Consider the following 18,559-nt stretch of genomic DNA (forward strand, 5'->3'; position numbering starts at 1 on the left):
GGAACAGTGATATGCGGAGGGCCATCAACATGATCGCACCTGAGTGCCCTCTCCGGCACTGTGGAGCTTGTTCTGCTCCCTGGTATACTGGGGAGCTGTGGTCAATGAAACAGGCTGGACGTCAGCTGGAGCACAAATGGAGCAAGACTCAAAGTGAAGATGACCGAGCATGCTCTAGAGTGCATAATCGTGACTATTGTGTGGCAGTGCGGGCAGCGAAGGTTTATTTTGCTGCCTCCATTGCTTCCTCAAGTAGCCGTCCAGCGGAGCTCTTCCAGGTGGGGGCCCTGGCCCTGTCGAGGACCCGCTGTGACCTTTTTGCATCGCACTTTGAGGACAAAATCATTTGTCTCCGCAGCGACCTTGATGCTGTTGTTAGTGCAGTACCAGTCGAGGTGTCTGATGCCTGACTTTGTGGGATCAGTTCCAGTTGTTATGGCCTGATGATGTGGACAAGATGCTTGCAATAATGCAACCGACCACGTGCCCTCTTGATCCCTGTTCCTCCTGGCTAATAAAAGCTAGCCGAAGGGTATGACTGGGTGGGTCCAGGGAGTGATAAATGCTTCCCTATGGGAAGGGGGGGGTTCCTGCTGTCCTTAAGGAGGCAGTAGTGCGGCCACTCCTGAAGAAGCCCACCCTGGCCCCAACGGTATTAGACAACTACCGCCAAGTCACAAATACCCCTTTTCTAGGGATGGTACTTGAGAGGGTTGTGGCGAACCAATTGCAGACACTCTTGGAAGATACTGATTATCTAGACCCATTTCAGTCTGGGTTTCGTTCTGGTTACGGGACTGAATCAGCCTTGGTCGCCCTGATGGATGACCTTCATCGAGAGAGGGACAGGGGGAGTGCAACCCTGTTAATTCTGCTTGATCTCTCATCGGCTTTTGATACCATTGACCATGGTATCCTCCTGGATCGACTCCGTGGGATGGGTATTGGAGGCACTGTGCTACAGTGGTTCCGGTCCTACCTATGGGGCCAATTTCAGACAGTAACATTGGGTGACTATTCCTCGGCCCCTTGGCAATTGAGCTATGGGGTGCCGCAGGGTACCATTGTGCCCCCAATGTTGTTTAACATCTATATGAAGCTGCTGGGAACGGTCATTAGGGGATTTGGAGCTAAATGCCATCAGTATGCTGATGATACGCAGCTCTATCTCCCTGTGACATCTGAAACAGGAGAGGCTATGCAAGTCCTGAATCAGTGCCTAGACTCAGTAATGGGCTGGATGAGGGCCAATAAACTGAAGCTGAATCCTGGCAAGACAGAAGCCCTGTGGGTCAGTGATTCCCGGGTCCGGGAGATAGGCTCACTGCCTGTTCTGGATGGGGTTGCACTCCCTCTGAAAGAGCAGGTCCATAGTCTGGGGGTACTCCTAGACCCATCATTGTTGCTGGAGGCCCAAGTGGTCATGGCGGCTTGGAGTGCCTTTTACCAGCTTCGGCTGGTTCGCCAACTACAGCCTCTCCTGGACAGGGATAGCTTGACCACGGTGGTACAGGCATTAGTAACCTCAAGACTGGATTACTGGAATGCGCTCTATGTGGGGCTGCCCTTAAGGCTGCTCCAGAAGCTGGAGCCAGTGCAGAATGCAGCAGTTCGGCTGTTGTTGGGAGCTGCCCCTTTTCAGCATGTAACCCCTTTGCTGAGGGAACTGCACTGGCTGCCTATTTGCTACCGGGCCAGGTTTAAGGTATTAGTACTAGTGTACAAAGCCCTAAACAACTTGGGACCAGGATACCTGAGAGAACACCTCCTTCCCTACCAACCTGCCCGGTCACTGAGGTCAATAGAGGGCATGTTCCTGGTGGTTCCACATAGACCTATGGCCCGGTTGGAGTCCACCAGGAGAAGAGCCTTCAGTGTGGTGGCCCCCTTCCTGTGGAATTCCCTGCCTTTAGAGGTCAGGCAGGCGCCAACATTGTGTTCCTTCCAGCGCCTCCTGAAGACGTTGTTCTTTCAAGAGGCCTTCCTTGCATGACCAGCCATGGTTTGTTGAATTCTACTTCATTGGGATTTGTCTTTTTTTTAAAAAAAATGTTTTAACTCTTTAACTCTTTTAACCATTGTTTTATTCTTTTATCATGTTGTTCACCGCTCTGAAATCTTCTGATGACGAGCAGTATATAAATATTGTAAAATAAACAAACAAACAAACAAACAAACAAATAAATAAATAAAATGGTTCAGCGACACCCACTATTCCCATTATTGACATGCCCAACCATCCATTCTGGCTGCAGCTCCATTCTAATTACATATTTTACCCTCTCCTATCTACCTCATAAAGGCCGTTTCAGTTTTTGCTGCTCATTGTCCACTCCCTCTAGATTATAGCCTACTTAATTCCTCTTAGACCCTTCTGTAGCCATAGAATTTTACAGTTTTTGTACATTCATCCTACCTCTAGCCTACACGAAAAACAGAACTCCTTTTTGGCACCCAAAGGCTAACAGTCCCTAGCCTTTTGGGTTCTGCTGTCCATTCCCTATTCATAAAGAAATATTTGCCATCACTGTCAGAACCAGGAGGCTAAGCTATTGGGGATACTACATTTCAGAAACTCCAAAGTATAATGCCATTACAGAATTCCTAGTGCTAAACATAATGTAGAATCTAGAACAGGTCTGGCTGGTTCTGAACATTTAACTTCATATTTGCTGTCCTTGGCCTAATATGGACTGAAAACCATAAATAAAATTAAATGTCCATTATTTAGTCCATCACTCCCTATAACACGTGAACATCATGGCCATTGCATCTATTGGCTTAATCATTTCGTGAATGAAAAATATGACTATTGTAGTGATGGTGGTTATACTTGACGTACAAATGCACTCTTCTCTCCCGCTTCTTTTGTATGCATCAATACATTTTATGATCACACAACCCTTGACTCCCTTTAGATTTTAGTTCTTCAGGTTGTCTCTCGTATTGTTTTCAGCTATGGATTTCAATTAATTCGGCTTGAGGTTACATGGAACAAAATCTGCCAGAGGATAGCCAACGCCTTTTTGCTAGTTATGCGTTCTTTTATTTTGTTTTGTTTTGTTCATCTTCAACCACTCATTAAACTGGCAGTGACCAATCATTCCCCATCACCACCAGTGACCCCTGGCTCAAAGGGAGGCCAATACCTGAATGGCCATGGAGAATGACTTCTCTGTTGCAGTTCGTTTTCAGGGTGGTCCCTTTAGGACTGGTAGAGGGCAGCATGGCAGGACAGTTAGCCTTATGGTCTGATGAACACTCCCTCCAGCATTCAATTCTCCCTCTTTATGCAAGTGTACTTTCTTTCTTTTTAAACTGGGGAAAATTTTTAAATCATCACATCCACTTGTGACAATGACAGTTTCGGCCAAGCAGGTTTTAAATTGGACTGAAACTAAAATTACAGAAGAGCCACATTTGATACGAAGTGGGGGATAGACTCGTGTTTCTATAGCAACCAACACAGTAAAAAGTCTCCCAGTGTAATCTCAGTGTGTTAAAAGCTGCAGAAAATAAAAGGAAAAATAATCAGCCTTCATGAAACTAAACATTTCCTAGTAGGAACACAAAAACCAAAGGCAGCTGTGTTGGCCATGAAAAAAATTCCAAAATCCATATAGTGTAATATCTTTATTAGGCCAACTCAAAGATCACAAAAAATGTGCAAGCTTTCAAGATCTCCAGAACTCTTCATCAGGCAAGATGTCACAAAAAGCAGATTTGCAGGAGGAGGAGGAGGAGGAGGGGAGCGAATAGGAGGGGGGAAAGGAAAAAAAGTCTGACTAGATGTTTTATCAGGATGTCTGCATAGCGAAAACCAAACTCTAGACTGAGACATGATTGTTCCTTGAAGATACAGTAAGATGGTACAATAATAATGAAATTATTTAGACTAACAGTCTTCTATATCTCTAGGGCTCAGGGGTTGATGAGGGTATAAGCTGATGTACCAAATTCTGTTTGCACATCACACACGTAGACAGTGCTGGGAACAAATAACTAAGCTGGAAATCTCCACATCAGACCTTGTGCAGAGTTTAATGCAGTGAGCTTATCTTCCTTTTTAGTACTCAAACACAGTGATTTCGCGGATGCTTAAGGGTTGGGGGCCAGTACTGCATATGGTAGATATGCAAAAACCCAAGCAGTTTAACTCAGCTGTCAGTAATAAAAATCTAGTGTTGAGCACCCAAGTGTCAGAGCTGCTTCTCAGATCAGAAGCAGTGGATGGTGCAGGAAGATTTTATTATTTGAACTGCCTGTTGAGTGAGTGACACCTTGTCATGCAGCCCATTAGGAGATGGGTATCGAGAAAAGGCAGCAGAAATTGCCAGCTGTCATCAAGAGGGACTTACTGCTTTTCTAAACAAATATTCAACAGGGAAGATATGAAGTACTACAGCTTACTTAATTTGCTACTGGCATCCAAAGCTAACTGTGTGTGTTGTGCTCCTCTAAGAAACTGGCTCACCTGCTTTCCCCACTGTCCACATCCTAGCTAAGAGTGCCAAATTCCTTGAACCTCCCCATGCATCCCTCTTTTCTTAAGCAACATGTTGACAACCAATGTATTGAAATGGACATCCACTCTCAGCTGCCCACTGTTTGATTTGGAGAACACTCAGCAAGGGGGGAGGGGGGAGAGACTGGTTAGACTGGCTTTAAACCAGACAGGCAACAATGCTGTCCTGCCTGTAATGATTTTATACCTCAAAGAACAGTACAATTTATACCAAAGTTTGCCTCTCCTTAGGATGTTCGCTTCCAGGGACAAGCTGATTTCATATAGCCTTAAATGTAAACACACGAGTCTAGTTTATGTACAGAGAAGCACATGTGAGAGAGGCTCTGGCTTAGTGGTAGAATTGGTCTTTGGCTCACCACTGAGGCTAAGGCAGCCAGAACTGAGATCGACATCTGTGAGGAAGGAGGGCAACTCCATCAAACCCTCTCCTATGATGACATTTCTAATTAGAGATGCATGAACATCCTAAAAAGGGCTGTGCATTTGCAAATGCCTAAGGGAAGCACTTGCAAAAGCTCAAACCTTTTGCAACTACCCAGTTGAGCATTTACATAATGCCCAAGGATGCTCCTGGAGTGCTCACCTCCACCACTTTCCCCTGCCCACCCCCACAAGAGTTCAGCAACTTACCTGTGGATGGGGGCGGGGGAGAGGGAGGTAGTGGTGGTGACAGGCACTCCAGAACCCTGTAGAGTGTCCATTCTCACCAGGGGTAGGACTGGGACTTCTAAGACCCAGGATTCCCATTGGGAAAATTATGCCATTCTCGTAAATGTTTCCAAAGAGGGGGGCTTGAAACAAAGGAAAGGGAAAACTGTACAGCAGAAAAATAGGAGAAAGGCATGGATACAGATAAGGAGAAAGGGGATGAAAAAAAGCAGAAACTGACATACATAGTTTAAAAAGAAGTGAAAAAGAGGTGGGTCCAATGTAGCTTAAAGGTGAATCTCAGGACTTAAAAGGTTGAAGACTGTTGCCATTCATAACATCTTTACATAAGTCAAATGAAGATCTTTCTATAAAAAAAGTTGAAGATCATGTGGTCTTTAAGGTTGCTTTTTAAATGTTTTATTATGCTTTTCTTTGAAGTATGCTTTTTATTTTCTAGACTTTTTGTCAACCACCTTGTTTGGCTTCAGAAAGGTGGTACAGAAATACAACGATATATGACAATTGCTAATAGGAATGTCTTGAGAAGTATATACATACATAACTGGAGTTACTGGGATGTACATTTCAAGTACTAGTTGAAAAGACCCAGTTCTGCTAGGAGATGAGCCACTCTAAACATCATTAACTTATAGTGATCTCATTAGGGACAGGCATTATTGCACACCTTTGCAATCCCACTGCCGTAGAGACGATACCTGACAGAGCAAAAATGCCAGGGCTGACTAAAGTAGTATATATCATTCAAGACAGCCTCCTATGAAATCATGCTGCCAAGGGGCATAGAGAAGGAGCAGTTTTACTGGCAGCTCTCACTCCTTTTCTGCAAACTAGCAATTACAAAGTGCCCTGAAGCAAGCAGACTAATAGTTCTAAATTTAAAAAATCTAAATGCTGATTTAGACGCTTAATCTTAAGCATGCAGCATTTCAGAACATTGTGATAGCAGCTAGTTAGCAAAATCATTTGGAAAAACACACATACTGGGTTTACCTGCACTGTTTGCCCCAACCTAACCCCATACTGCAGCAGAAATAATGGTCTGTCACAGTTTTCATGCCAGTGGAGTCTGCGTGGTGTTGCCAGAGGACAGTATGCCCCATGTCACACATGCCACCCTCTCAAATCCTTCTGCCACATGTTTACATTTCCCATGTGGCAAAGGAAAAGACAGACCAAAGAGCATTGAACAAACAGGCAGATAAAAATGTGGATGGATGGAAACTTGTCACACACACTCCTTCTCCAATCTATACATAACCATTTGAATATACAGCAATATAAAAGTTACTTATGTGTGTATAGAAAATATGTTGCTGTTGTTTCAAGATTACAAAAATCTGTCATGTTCTCCAAAATAATTCACCATGTGATTGTGGGCAGCAAATAGGTACAGGTACACCCAGCAAAATGTGTTCAAATGTAAATACAGAACAATCCAGATTTTCGACCATACAATATTACAATGGCTGGTCACAGGAAGCTGTGGGTCAATCACCGAGAATCTTTGTCTACATCCCCTTTCTGTTCAGACATAGTGGGCTGGATTTAGTCATGCTTAGAGGAGACCCATTGAAATCAATGGGACAAGTCATGATTAACTTAACTTCCATTGATTTCAATGGGTCTAGTCTGAGTAAGTCTGGATCCAAACCCACAGAATGAGCTGTAGTATAGACCATGGATATTAGGCAGATAAGAATGCGGAGCCTAGCCTGTGGAGAAGGAACTGGGAGTTGTCATTTAAGAGTTGTGCATGCTTAGTCAGCCAGAACTGCAGCACTGGAACTTGGTATACAAATATCAGAAGATTGTTTGGCAGAATCCCTCTGTATGAAGACACACTAAAGAGGCTCACAGGAGTTGTCAAAACTGTGACTACTTTTTTTTTAGTGCTAGGTACAGAAATACAGCAGCTCAATTGGGCCGTCCATAAACAATCCTGTTGGGAGAGCAGATACCTGAGGATGACATCCCTGTGCTATCTGTGGTAATGCTATCATATAGCAACTTCTAAAAGTGATGCTTCAATTATTTGCAGAAGCCACATTATATTTCACCACAACAGATTCTGCTTTGCTTCTTTTTCCCTAATGCATCAGAGATGGAAAAATGGCCGGTGATAAGGTAATACAGACTGCTGATACTCTTAGAATGCAATCATTAATACATTTATTTATCTGTAAATCTCACTGAAATCAGACACAGAAGAATGAAAGACTTACTTTGATGGGTACAAGTCCTTCTTGTCTGCTGATCCAAGGCTCTGGAAGACAGAAAACAATGCCATTAAATCCCAGTTTCTCTCTAGCAACATGCAACACATAAGGCAAAACCACAAAGCATTACATAGTATGCATGAGTAGCGGTAGCATTTAAGCATCCACCTTTGGTTCTTGGTTCAAACCCTTCATGTATCAGAAATAAATGAGAGCCACTTCATTCCCAGCAGTGGGAGTGGAACAGGACATTGGAGGCATAGACACCACTGGATATGCTGGCTAGGGCTGATGGGGGTTGCAGTCCAACAACATCTGGAGGGCGACATGTTCCCTATCCCTTATCTTGGGTGACAGTGTAAACCCAACCATGGGGGAAAGCTACCTTCTGGATAAGCCCTTCGTCTCCGGTTTTCCTACTAGTCAGTATTGTATGTTACACCTACTATAAGCCATATCATATTTTGGTGGCACCAGCAGAGCAAAGCCTCCTGTTTGGGATTAGAAATTCAGCTTGCATCATTGTCAGTGCCTCAGCTATCCCATGGAAAATGGGACACCAATATCCATGCCAAGCAAGCCACCATCTTTCATAAATTCCTCCCCAAACATTTCTCAAAGCACTGAAAAAACAGGCTGAGCAGAGAGACAGCAGGGAAGCTTGTAAACTACAACCATAAAAGCAAACAGGGCTGCCAGGACCAAACCATGTTGAATCACTAGCTAAATTAATGCACATTTTTCAAGCCGCAAAAACTGTCAGAGACCTCAGATATGAGCAGCCCAGTCTGCCTGTGGGGTTGAGAGAGATTCCCATGAGTTAATCTACCTAAACTGCAACTCATCCATCATCTTTTTGCTGACAGACGTCATAATTCCCAAGTAACTTAAGTCTTTGACATAATCCTTAACTGCCAGTCAAGGAATGTAGCATTTTCAAATGCAAAGCCCAGTCAGAGTTCAGAAAGAGAATACTACAACCTGAATTCATCAATTTCCATGTACATTAACCATCCATTTCCAAAAAAAAGTAATACTTCACTGTGGACTGTCAATCTCAGCTTTGAGTATGAGGATGTGTGCATATCTGTGCACTCTTCTAGGAGAATCAAAGTGAGATGACACATACATCACAGTGTGGAATAATAGCAATATGAGTATAAAAGTTTGTGCACAGGCGCTAGTGAGGTATGTAGATATACAAAATTGTATATTCTGTATCTATAGCAACCTGTGTCATCCACAAGAGGTAGCTGACTGCAGGAGGAGGAAGTCGTACTCATACACCTTATACTACCACCAGAAATGAAGGGAGGATACAGCTGCTGCCCGTGAAAGTTTATTTCTGTGAGGCTTATTTTCTGTTCTCATGCTGAGAACCAAACCTGAGAAGAAATATTTCCTGAGAAACAGACATACCTACATGCAGCTCACAGCTGCACAAAGGCCCCTGGGCAGGGCGATGTACTGTTATTTGACTGAACATACACAGAATAATGGAAAAATCCAGGAGAAGGAAAGCAAATCTATGCCTGGCAATCTCAATTCCAGAAGCTTATTGCCTATTCCCTCTGCCGCACGCTTCACTGGATGGGAGGAGCAAAGGGCGGCAGGGGTGGGGTGTGTGGGGAGAATATAAAACAGACAGACCAAACCTTAGCTCAGGAAGCCCAAGTCTAAAGGACCTTCTTGTGCATTCAACCTGCAGTTCTCTTTTTTTTTCTTTCTCCTGGTTTATGTCGCCATGCTCCTTCTTCTAACCCTTCTTTTCCTTGCAGGAGAAAGATGAGGTTGATAGCTGCTTGCTAGCAACATACTTGCACTCCAGAGCTAGTGTTGTACTTTTACATTGTGGTTGCCAGGCAATGGCTACAAGCTGACTCCAAAGCAGTGGGAAGCAACCAGGCAGAATACTAATCAATGGAGCAATAAACTGCCATCCCCAGTGTTCACCAAATGAGACTGGCTCCCTAAAAACAGCAGCAACCAGATCTTAGATTATTTGTGTACAAAGTAAATTGAGAAGTAAACCTCAGGCTCCCGTGCTTGAGGTATTATTAGATTTTAAGCCTGTGGGCAGTACTGTGGGATTTTTAATCATCATTTTTACAGCACTGCATTTTTCTTGTAGGTGAACAGATATAATTTCAACCATTGCAAGTTCACACTATGATCCACTCACCTCCTTATTTATGGACTGAGCAATGGAGGGCTAAGACTTGATGACAAAATAAGCCAAATTGTTCATTAAACCATTCTTCCAGAAGCACTTGTGGGCACAGGCAACAGGTGCTATACACTTTAATAGCAAGCAACTATAGTTCCCTCAAAAACCTAATGACAGGTTAGCAATTATTTTACTAGGGAGGGGGTCACTCTGAGAAGGGAATGGAGGCTGGTAGACCACCATCCCACAAGGTGAACTCCAAGCAAATTCTGCAGAAGTACTGCAGTCAGTACTTCTTCCATGACCCGTCTAGCCTCTGGACTGGCTAGTGGGGGCCAGATGGAATACTTCAGGATCTGAATTTGGGCCAAGGCCTCCTGTTCTCTCTCTCTTATGAGCTAAAAAAGACAGCTTTTATGCTCCCCAGATTTGTTCTACTTAAAACAAAGGTAATTGTCCCAACCCATAAGTACTGGGTTATTTTGTGAACTCCTTACTGAATCTCCTACCGTTGGACTCTTTGGCCTTACTGTAATAATATTTGGGTTTCATTATACACTGGATTATCTATTATATGGACAATTCTGTTCAGGGCATTTAAAATATGGTCACTACAGAAAAGTGAACTGGATAAGCTTTGGGATCCCAAACAGTGCTGTAATTGTACAAGCCTTTTGTGAATTCATGTTATGCTCACATACATTACAATCATATTTTACCCAATGTCTATACCATCTCCTCTCTTTGGACTATTTTCCTCATGGTCTTTTATTTATGTGGCTTTAAAAACTCTTGAAGGAGGCATCTGTTTGATTTTGTAAAGAGTTACACCTATTTGTGCTACTGTACGAGTGTTTTTGTTACTGTACATAGACTGGAGATACACCTTATGATTAACTTGCTGAGGCTGTAAAAAAGGACAATCGTGTGGTAACCCCCACCCCCACCCCATCCTCATCACACACCACACACATACACAATAATGTCTAGGACAGCCTAGTCTTGCCCAGATATTTTGTTTCTGTTCCCAACACCTACATCACCAGTGGGGAAATGCGTAATACTGTAACATCAGGATATATAGTCATAGATGTTATAGACATGTGAATGACCAAGCACAATGATGCAGAGGTAGGCAACCTGGTGCCCTCCAGATGTTTTGGACTATGACTCCCATCAGCTCCAGCCAGCATGGCCAATGATGACAGATTACGGGAGTTGCAGTCCGAAATATCTGGAGGGCAAGAAGTTGCCTACCCTTGATTATGTTAGCAGTATAACGTATCAATCTTACCTTCTTTATGGTTTTCTTACCGAAAAACCACAAATACAAACATACACAGAAACAATTTTTTAAAGAATGCCATTAAAACACCTGTTAATAAATTATCAATTATTAAGTATGAAGACTACATAAAAACATACTGCAGAAAACCAAGATAGTCCAATTTATTAAACAGATTTATCTTATCTTAACTTTTGTGCTGATATAGCAAACATGTTTTTTGAAGAAATAATCTCTGGGTTAGATTTTGTCAAAAAAATCCTTTATGAGCATGGGATTGACCACTACTCTTCAGACACACATTTATTTATTTTATTTATTTAAAAAAATTCTAGGCTGCTTTTCAGAGCAGAAGCCCTTCCAAGGTGGCTTACAACATTAAAATTCATATAATAAAAACAGATTCAATAATAAGGCAGCAAACATCATAAATCAACAAACACCAGCAATAAATCACTACTAAAAACCTCCAACACAATTGCACCTACGGCACAGATAATTCCAATAAAAGACCAGAATAAACCAGTAGATTTCCAGGGCCTTCCTAAAATCCTGCAATGGTGGGGATTCTAGAGGTGTGGGACCACTGTGGAAAAGGCCCTTTCTCATGTATTTGCTCACCTAACTGCCCTCAAAACCAATAAATAAATAAAACCAGCACTTTAAATTGGGCTTGGAAACACACTGGTAACCTATGCAGCTGGCACAGGATAGGTGTTCTAACAGGCATGCAGAATTACTCCTGGGTGGGGGTCCAGATGACCCAGATGATGATCCCTCAGTGGGATGTATGATGTCAGGTAGGTGACTTGCTCCCTGTCCCAAGCACCAGGTAGATCTTCCACCCAGCACCTGAGCCAGGGTCCAGGCTTTGCTGAGTGTGGGATTTCCCGGTTATGGAAGCCCTGCATGCTGCAAAGCTAAGCTGGACTAGCCCCCATCACTCCTCTAATGGGCAGTGACAGAGACTAGCTCTACCCCATCTTCTCATGCCCCACCTCTTTCCTGGAATGGGGGAATGAGGCAGGGCACACAAAGGAGAAGTGGCTGAGTCTCCTTTGCTTCTCTGAGAGAGGACCAAAGGGGACTCAGGCACTTCACATGCCCCACCACCTTCCCTCATTCCAGGAAGGAGGTGGGGTGCACTAAGGAGAAGGGAACTCACCCACACATGGATACAGCGACCACTTTCCCTGGTACAGGTGAGTCCCAGCATCTCCCACCCCTCATCCCTCCACTGCTGGCCAGAAGAGGAATCCCCACTGTTAACTGCAATCTCAGATCGGAGAAAACAGCAAGAGGATGCCCTCCAAAGGAATTTATGCAGGGGGTGGGGCTTGCAGCCTAAGTCCCATCCCCTGGAGGAACTCCAAGAGGCTGTGCAGGCCAGACTGGGGTGCCCCGTAGGCCAGATTAAGTCTATGGGTTGGAGGTTCCTCACCCCTGCATTATATGACCTGCCTGCCTCACCCCCACCACTACTTGGGTGGCTGCATTCTGCACCAGCAGAAGTTTCTGGACTGTCTTCAAAGGCAGCCCCATGTATAGCACCCCTACACACAATAGTTCCATAAACAATGATGAATGTCCTCAACTACTTCTCATTCATAGAGGCATGTTTTTTCCCTTTATAAAATCCCTCTTGTCCTCATTTTAAAACAGAACTTGCCATCTGATTCCTTAGCTGTAGTAAAGGTGAGCACGTTTTTTTCTCATAGCTGAAGTTGAAACCCAAAGACACGTGGGCAGGTGTACGTAAATGCTTAGATATATCTCTGCTTTCCCAACTATTATTTCTAGGGTGTTTAACAAAGCACCTGCTTTCTCATCTACTACAGCACAGTGACAAATGAATACCATAGAAATATCTACTATCAAAATACAATTTGTAACAGGAAGACTGAAAGTTAAGTAACTTCCAGACAGCGCTGTAGTGGCCATATAGTGGAAATACAAAAAAAAAAAAAAAGTATATACATGTCATATGTCTTCTCAGTCAGAATATCTACATATATCTGGACAGTCTTTCAAAGCAGATATTTTGTGGAGGGGAAGAAACAAATCCCATCCCATCAGGAAAACAGAATCCTCAGTATTGCCATATTCCTTTGCATGCATTTGGACAACACATGGAAGTAGGAGGAAGCTTCTACATGAGGAGGTTACCCCTTTGGGAATATATTCTATCCATCGGCCTAGTTTCCCAAGAAACTCAGGAAGCAACTTAGGATCAATCTACATACATTCAGAAGACTAACTTGGTATAGCCCCCCTAGGTCATGCATTGCATGTTTGAATGCTCTCCCATATCAACCTCTCCACCAACATGTAAAACATAACAATGTGAGGGAGAAGGGTTCTAATCTAATCTTTTTCCTTGACACACCAGTTTTCTTTATGTGGTATGAAAATGGGGGAGCACTCAAACATGCCCCATGAAATAACCCAATTTTGAAGTGGTAGAGTCCCAGGAGAACTTTACCACATACTTGCTCTCAGTGCATAAATCGGCTCCTAGATTCTGGTATAGTTTTGCAATTCCTCAGAAGTCAGAAAGTATGTGAGGTGCTGAAAGACTCTGCACCTTCCACTGACAGCCTAGACAGAAAAACCTGGGGATTCAATATTTGGATTTATCTTGCAAAAACCCCTTTTAAACATCCAAGCTCCACCTCTGAATTCCTTGTGGCTCTATATGACTCACCACCATGCTAGGCCTTGCACACTACTTTTTGATTACTCACTTCACAGATGACTCAGAGAGTTGAGGAACCACATATTAAATCCCTTAACAAAATAATGGGAGAGGGAGTCATTTTTCTTGTACTCTGGGTATTTTTACTAAAGTTTATTTTTGGATGATGCACTTGTCTGTCTCCATAAAATGAATTATACCTACTTGGGAAGAGGAGAGAATTTTCCCCCTATAGCAAATATTTTCAGCAGAGACACAACCTATTTGGAAGAACACCCTTGGCATGAAGTGTGGTACAGGAGGAAATAAGGTGTCAAGTGCTGCTAGAGAAAGTGAGTGCAATCCAGCCTCATTGCAATTACTAAGAAATGTGACACTGACTTTCAGTGGGAGGTGGACTGAACCCATGTTTATTATATAACTTGGACATACAACATCTAACATTTCTACACATTATGCTGGGGAAATTATTTTGGTGGAGGATTTGTCCCTCATAATTTGGAACTGTCCATTACAAGATAGCCATTTATCCTTCTTCCTACATATATTAGTAACAGGACATTTACATTAAAAGTCAAAGGTCATCTGAATTTGTTCCCTCTCCTCCGCAGCAAATCCAAAACAAGAACAGAAAACAGGTATTTGCATGCCAAATATTTGACACCAGGGCCTGCAGGAGAAATTAACAGAATGAAATTTAACAAAGACAAGTGCAAAGTTCTTAATTTAGGAAAGAGAAATTAAATGCACAGGTATATGATGGAGGACATCTGGCTTGACAATAGTACGTGTGAAAAGGATCTTGGAGTTGGAGTTGATCACATGCTGAATATGAGTCAGTGCTGCAAAACAGGAAAATGCAATTTTAGGTTGCATTAATGGAAGTATAATTTCTAAATCCCCCTTCATGGATCACTGCCTTGTTGTGGCAAAGGGGCTTGCGTAACTCAGTGAAGCCATAAGCTATGCCGTGCAGGGCCACCCAAGACGGACAGGTCATGGCAGAGAGTTCTGACAAAATGTGGTCCACTGCAGAAGGAAATGGCAACCCACTCCAGTATTCTTGCCAAGAAAACCCCATGGAACGTATCACAAGGCTAAAAGATATGATGCCGGAAGATGGAAATGAATAGTTCCACTCCACTCTGCGATGGTCAAACTGCACCTTGAATACTGTGACCAGTTCTGGACACCACATTTAAGAAGAATTCAGATAAATTGGAACAAGTTCAGAAAAAGGCAACAAAGATGATCAGGAAAATAGGAACAAAGTCCTATAAGGAAACACTGAAGGAACTGGGTATGTTTAGCCTTGAGACAAGAAGACTGAGGGGGACTTAATAGCACTTTTCAAATACCTACAGGGTTGTCACACAAAAGAGGGCTGCAACCTGTTCTCCATCATCCAAGACTGTAGGACACAAAATGATGGTCTTAAATTATGGGAAGTCATAACTTCCTGGCTGAACATCAGGAAAATCTTCCTAATGCTCAGAGTAGACAGACAATGGAACCAACTACCTAGGGAGGTAGTGGGCTTTCCATCACTGGAGGTATTCAGGCAAAGACTGGACAGCCATCTGTCAGGGATGCTTTAAACTGGATTCCTGTACTGAGCAGGGGGTTGTAATTGATGGCCTAAATGGCCCTTTCTAATTCTATGATTTTAAGATCCAGTCAGAATAGGGGTATCCCAGTTCCACCTGGTTATGAATCTGAAAACAAGGTAAATATGTATAAATAAACATATAAAGAAGGTCAATTGCTCTCTGTAATGACTGGGACAGTCCCAGTCTGTCTTGAACCCAACAGATCCTATTTTCATTTGTGCATAGTAATGTGACACACTCATCTCATGGACTGTTGGGCCTTTTGTCCTCACTTTGTAACAACATTCCCACCCTGCTCCTTGCCATTCTTCTGTTAGTACCCATGTACATTTGTGTATGTATATATGATAGAGATAGTGTGTGTGTGTGTGTGTGCGTGCGCGCGCACACGCGCGCGCAAAAACACACACACACACACCAACTGAGGATGACACTTCAGTGCATCAGATGAGCTGGTCTCTGGACCATAAAATCTTATATCACAACACAGCTTATGCTCTTAATGTCTTTTCAGACATCCTTCTTTAAAAAAAAAAAAAAAGCCAAAACATCTTATTAGTAAGTTCACTTGAACTATATCCCAAAGTATCAGGTCCAAGTAATGGTGCTCTCCTTCAACTTCTTTTATAAAAAAATTCCATAAGCAACATTTCAAGAACAAAACAGCAAATATGTATTCATATTTATATACTTAAATTCAGTATTCAGATGTATATACTGCTTTTCCATCACTGAGGTGGCCTTCAAAGTTTGGATAGCGTACTGGGCTTTGTAAAAGCAGAACATCTCTTACATTGAGAAGACTATCTTTGCCTCAATTGGCACATACTAGCTGAAGGATATGAGCAGCAGATTTGCCTCACCAGTTATAGCTGCAGAGTGGTGCAATATGTGGAGCAGATGAAAGAGAACTGTCTAATGATAGCACTGCATCTTAAAAATTAAGCACAGCTGGAAAAAAGGTTCGACCAGTATACTTTAAAGATGTGCATTTCGGGGAATGTTTGCTTTGTTTTCTTAAATCCTTTCTTTAAAACCCATGTGCATTTTAGATGATTCAAAAGATGCAAAGGGGGGAGGGGAGGAATGACATTCAGTTGGGGAACAGTCACACACTCTTTTAATGAGCCCCCTAAACCCTAGTGCAATTATGTAGAAATTCCATTAAATATGTCCCTGAAAAGACAGTCAACGACAACTGGCAACTTTTCCAACTCATTTCAAAAGGATCTAACCAAGAAGTAATTCATAGCATAGTCTCTGCCTGCACAAACAGAAGAAAAGACAGAAAGAAAGATGAGCTATTTTCCGGCCAGCCAACATTCTGTGCCAATTTCAACAGAAGACAAAACGGAATCAAATAGGGCCAAGCAAAGGGCCATTGCATTTTCCACATGCAGTCCACAATCTTTGTGTGAAGTCAGTTATAATTAGGGATGTGTGAGAATTTCATTTCAGTTTGGTTTTGAGGAAAAAATTACCAAAATTCACAAAGTTCTCAATATTTGGGACAAAAAGAATTTGAGATTTTAAAAAATTGAATGTAGGAGAAATAAAAGCTGACAGATTCATTCATATAGGCCCAGGGCTTTGAATGCTTTGTTCTTAAAAGTCTGGGTTTGAATCCCTGTGTGTTCAGCCATATTAACACTGAATTGGGGTTGCTACCCTCCTCTTTTTTCTGACAGACTCCTCATCTTTAATAGTTACATGGCAGGCAGATAAAACGTGGCCCTTTCCATGCTGGGAAATTTGGCTGGTGCAGATGGGTGAAAATTTCATTTCAGTTTGTATTTGATAAGAATTTACCAAAACTGGCCAAGCTCATATTCGGCAGAGAAAGAACCTGAGATTTAAAACATTCAAATGCAGGAGAAAGCAAAACTGACAGATTCAGCCATCCCCAGTTATAACCACAACAGGAACATAGATCTAACAGTTACTGTTCTGTTGCCAGATCTACTACAACTCCTGCATGACATGAACTCAGTAATCCTTAAAATAACTTAGGCATTCTATAGACAGAAGCAGCCAGTGGGCTGCTGATTGGAGCTACAAGATTTCCCAGAGCAGAACTCAGTGGTTCTACCTGTATATACTGTCGTCATAACAGGAATGTGGATGTGGTTGTTAGGAATGACATGAACAGCATCATATCTGGGTTTTGTGTAATACATGTATGGCAACTGAAATTACAAGATGAAGACGCTGTAGGCCAGCGGGCAAGGAATAAGAACTGAGCCCCATTTAGAATTGAAGTCATTTATTAAACTGAACTTGTTTAGCAGCCCAGGATAACACTCACTTCATCAGATGATTTTCTTCATCATCTTCAAACACTGAATTCATCACAAGGGCTTTGGCTTATTTGTGGGTGTTTCTTATTTTGTCAGAATGGATGGTTTGTTGTTGTTGTTCAGTCGTTAAGTCGTGTCCGACTCTTCATGACCCCATGGACCATAGCATGCCAGGCCTTCCTGTCCTCCACTGTCTCCTGAAGCGTGCTCAAGTTCATATTCATGGATAGTTTAGGAGTTGCCAAATCCCTTTCTTAGTTGAAGCGCTGCAGACCAGCTAAGAGCACAAATGAATGCTCAGGCAGATGCTGCTTTTTAAGAAATCTGACATGCTACATATGAATTTGGTGTGCTATGGTCCATGGGGTCATGAAGAGTCAGACACGACTTAACGACTGAACAACAACAAACATATGAATTAAGACGCAGTCAGAGACAGAAATGAAAAACTGAAAGGTTTTGGACACAGGAGGCATGTTCATAGGAACAACTTTGAGAAAGAAACAGAAATATGTTTTGTTTGCAACTCTGAAGGAGGACATAAAGAAGGTATACTTGATGTGAATGGGTAGAGGTAATAGTGAGAAAGGTTCCAGTCTCCATTGGAAGACACTATGCAAATAAATAGTATGACATATCTGGGATACCAGTAAGGTTGTTAACGTAGCCTGCACACAAAAGTTCCATTTAAACAAAATTAAGTTAATTCTGCTGATATCCTTAGAATGGGAGGCTTTCTCCAAGGTGGTCTTCTATGAAACAACATTACACAGAGAGTCCTAGTACTAACTTGGAGTGGCCCATGACTCAGAAGGGAGGCTGCAAAAAAAAAAAAAAATGGTGGGGGGAGACCTGGTTTGGGTTTCATAATTCTCCCAATTTCCACATTAAATTCACTGCATTAACAAGTCTTCTTACAATTTTTCTTGCTGCTTGAAACTCAGGTTGGCAGCCTGAAAAATTAAACTTTGGGAGGAGGGTTTTTTTGTCACTTTTAGTACAGCCAGAAATAAAGATTATGTAATATGAATTCAGCTGACTCTGCTGTCAAAGGCGCGTGAGGAAAAGCACTGTATTGGCCTTGTAGAA

The 18,559-nt window shown here is 42.5% G+C and overlaps 1 protein-coding gene across 1 annotated transcript in view; it reads right to left on the minus strand.

Annotated features, from left to right (window-relative positions):
* Window positions 1-18,559, minus strand: part of LOC146336684 (ankyrin repeat and fibronectin type-III domain-containing protein 1-like) — a 524,472-nt gene that overhangs the window by 161,411 nt on the left and 344,502 nt on the right. Inside the window, exon 7 of the mRNA XM_084818734.1 lies at window positions 7,423-7,463. Coding sequence (XP_084674860.1) covers window positions 7,423-7,463 — 41 coding nt within the window. The remainder of the gene's footprint in view (window positions 1-7,422; window positions 7,464-18,559) is intronic.

Source organism: Heloderma suspectum, chromosome 12 (genome assembly GCF_057233095.1).
Source record: "Heloderma suspectum isolate Gila_16-S chromosome 12, 16-S_ref, whole genome shotgun sequence".
NCBI lineage: Eukaryota > Metazoa > Chordata > Lepidosauria > Squamata > Helodermatidae > Heloderma > Heloderma suspectum.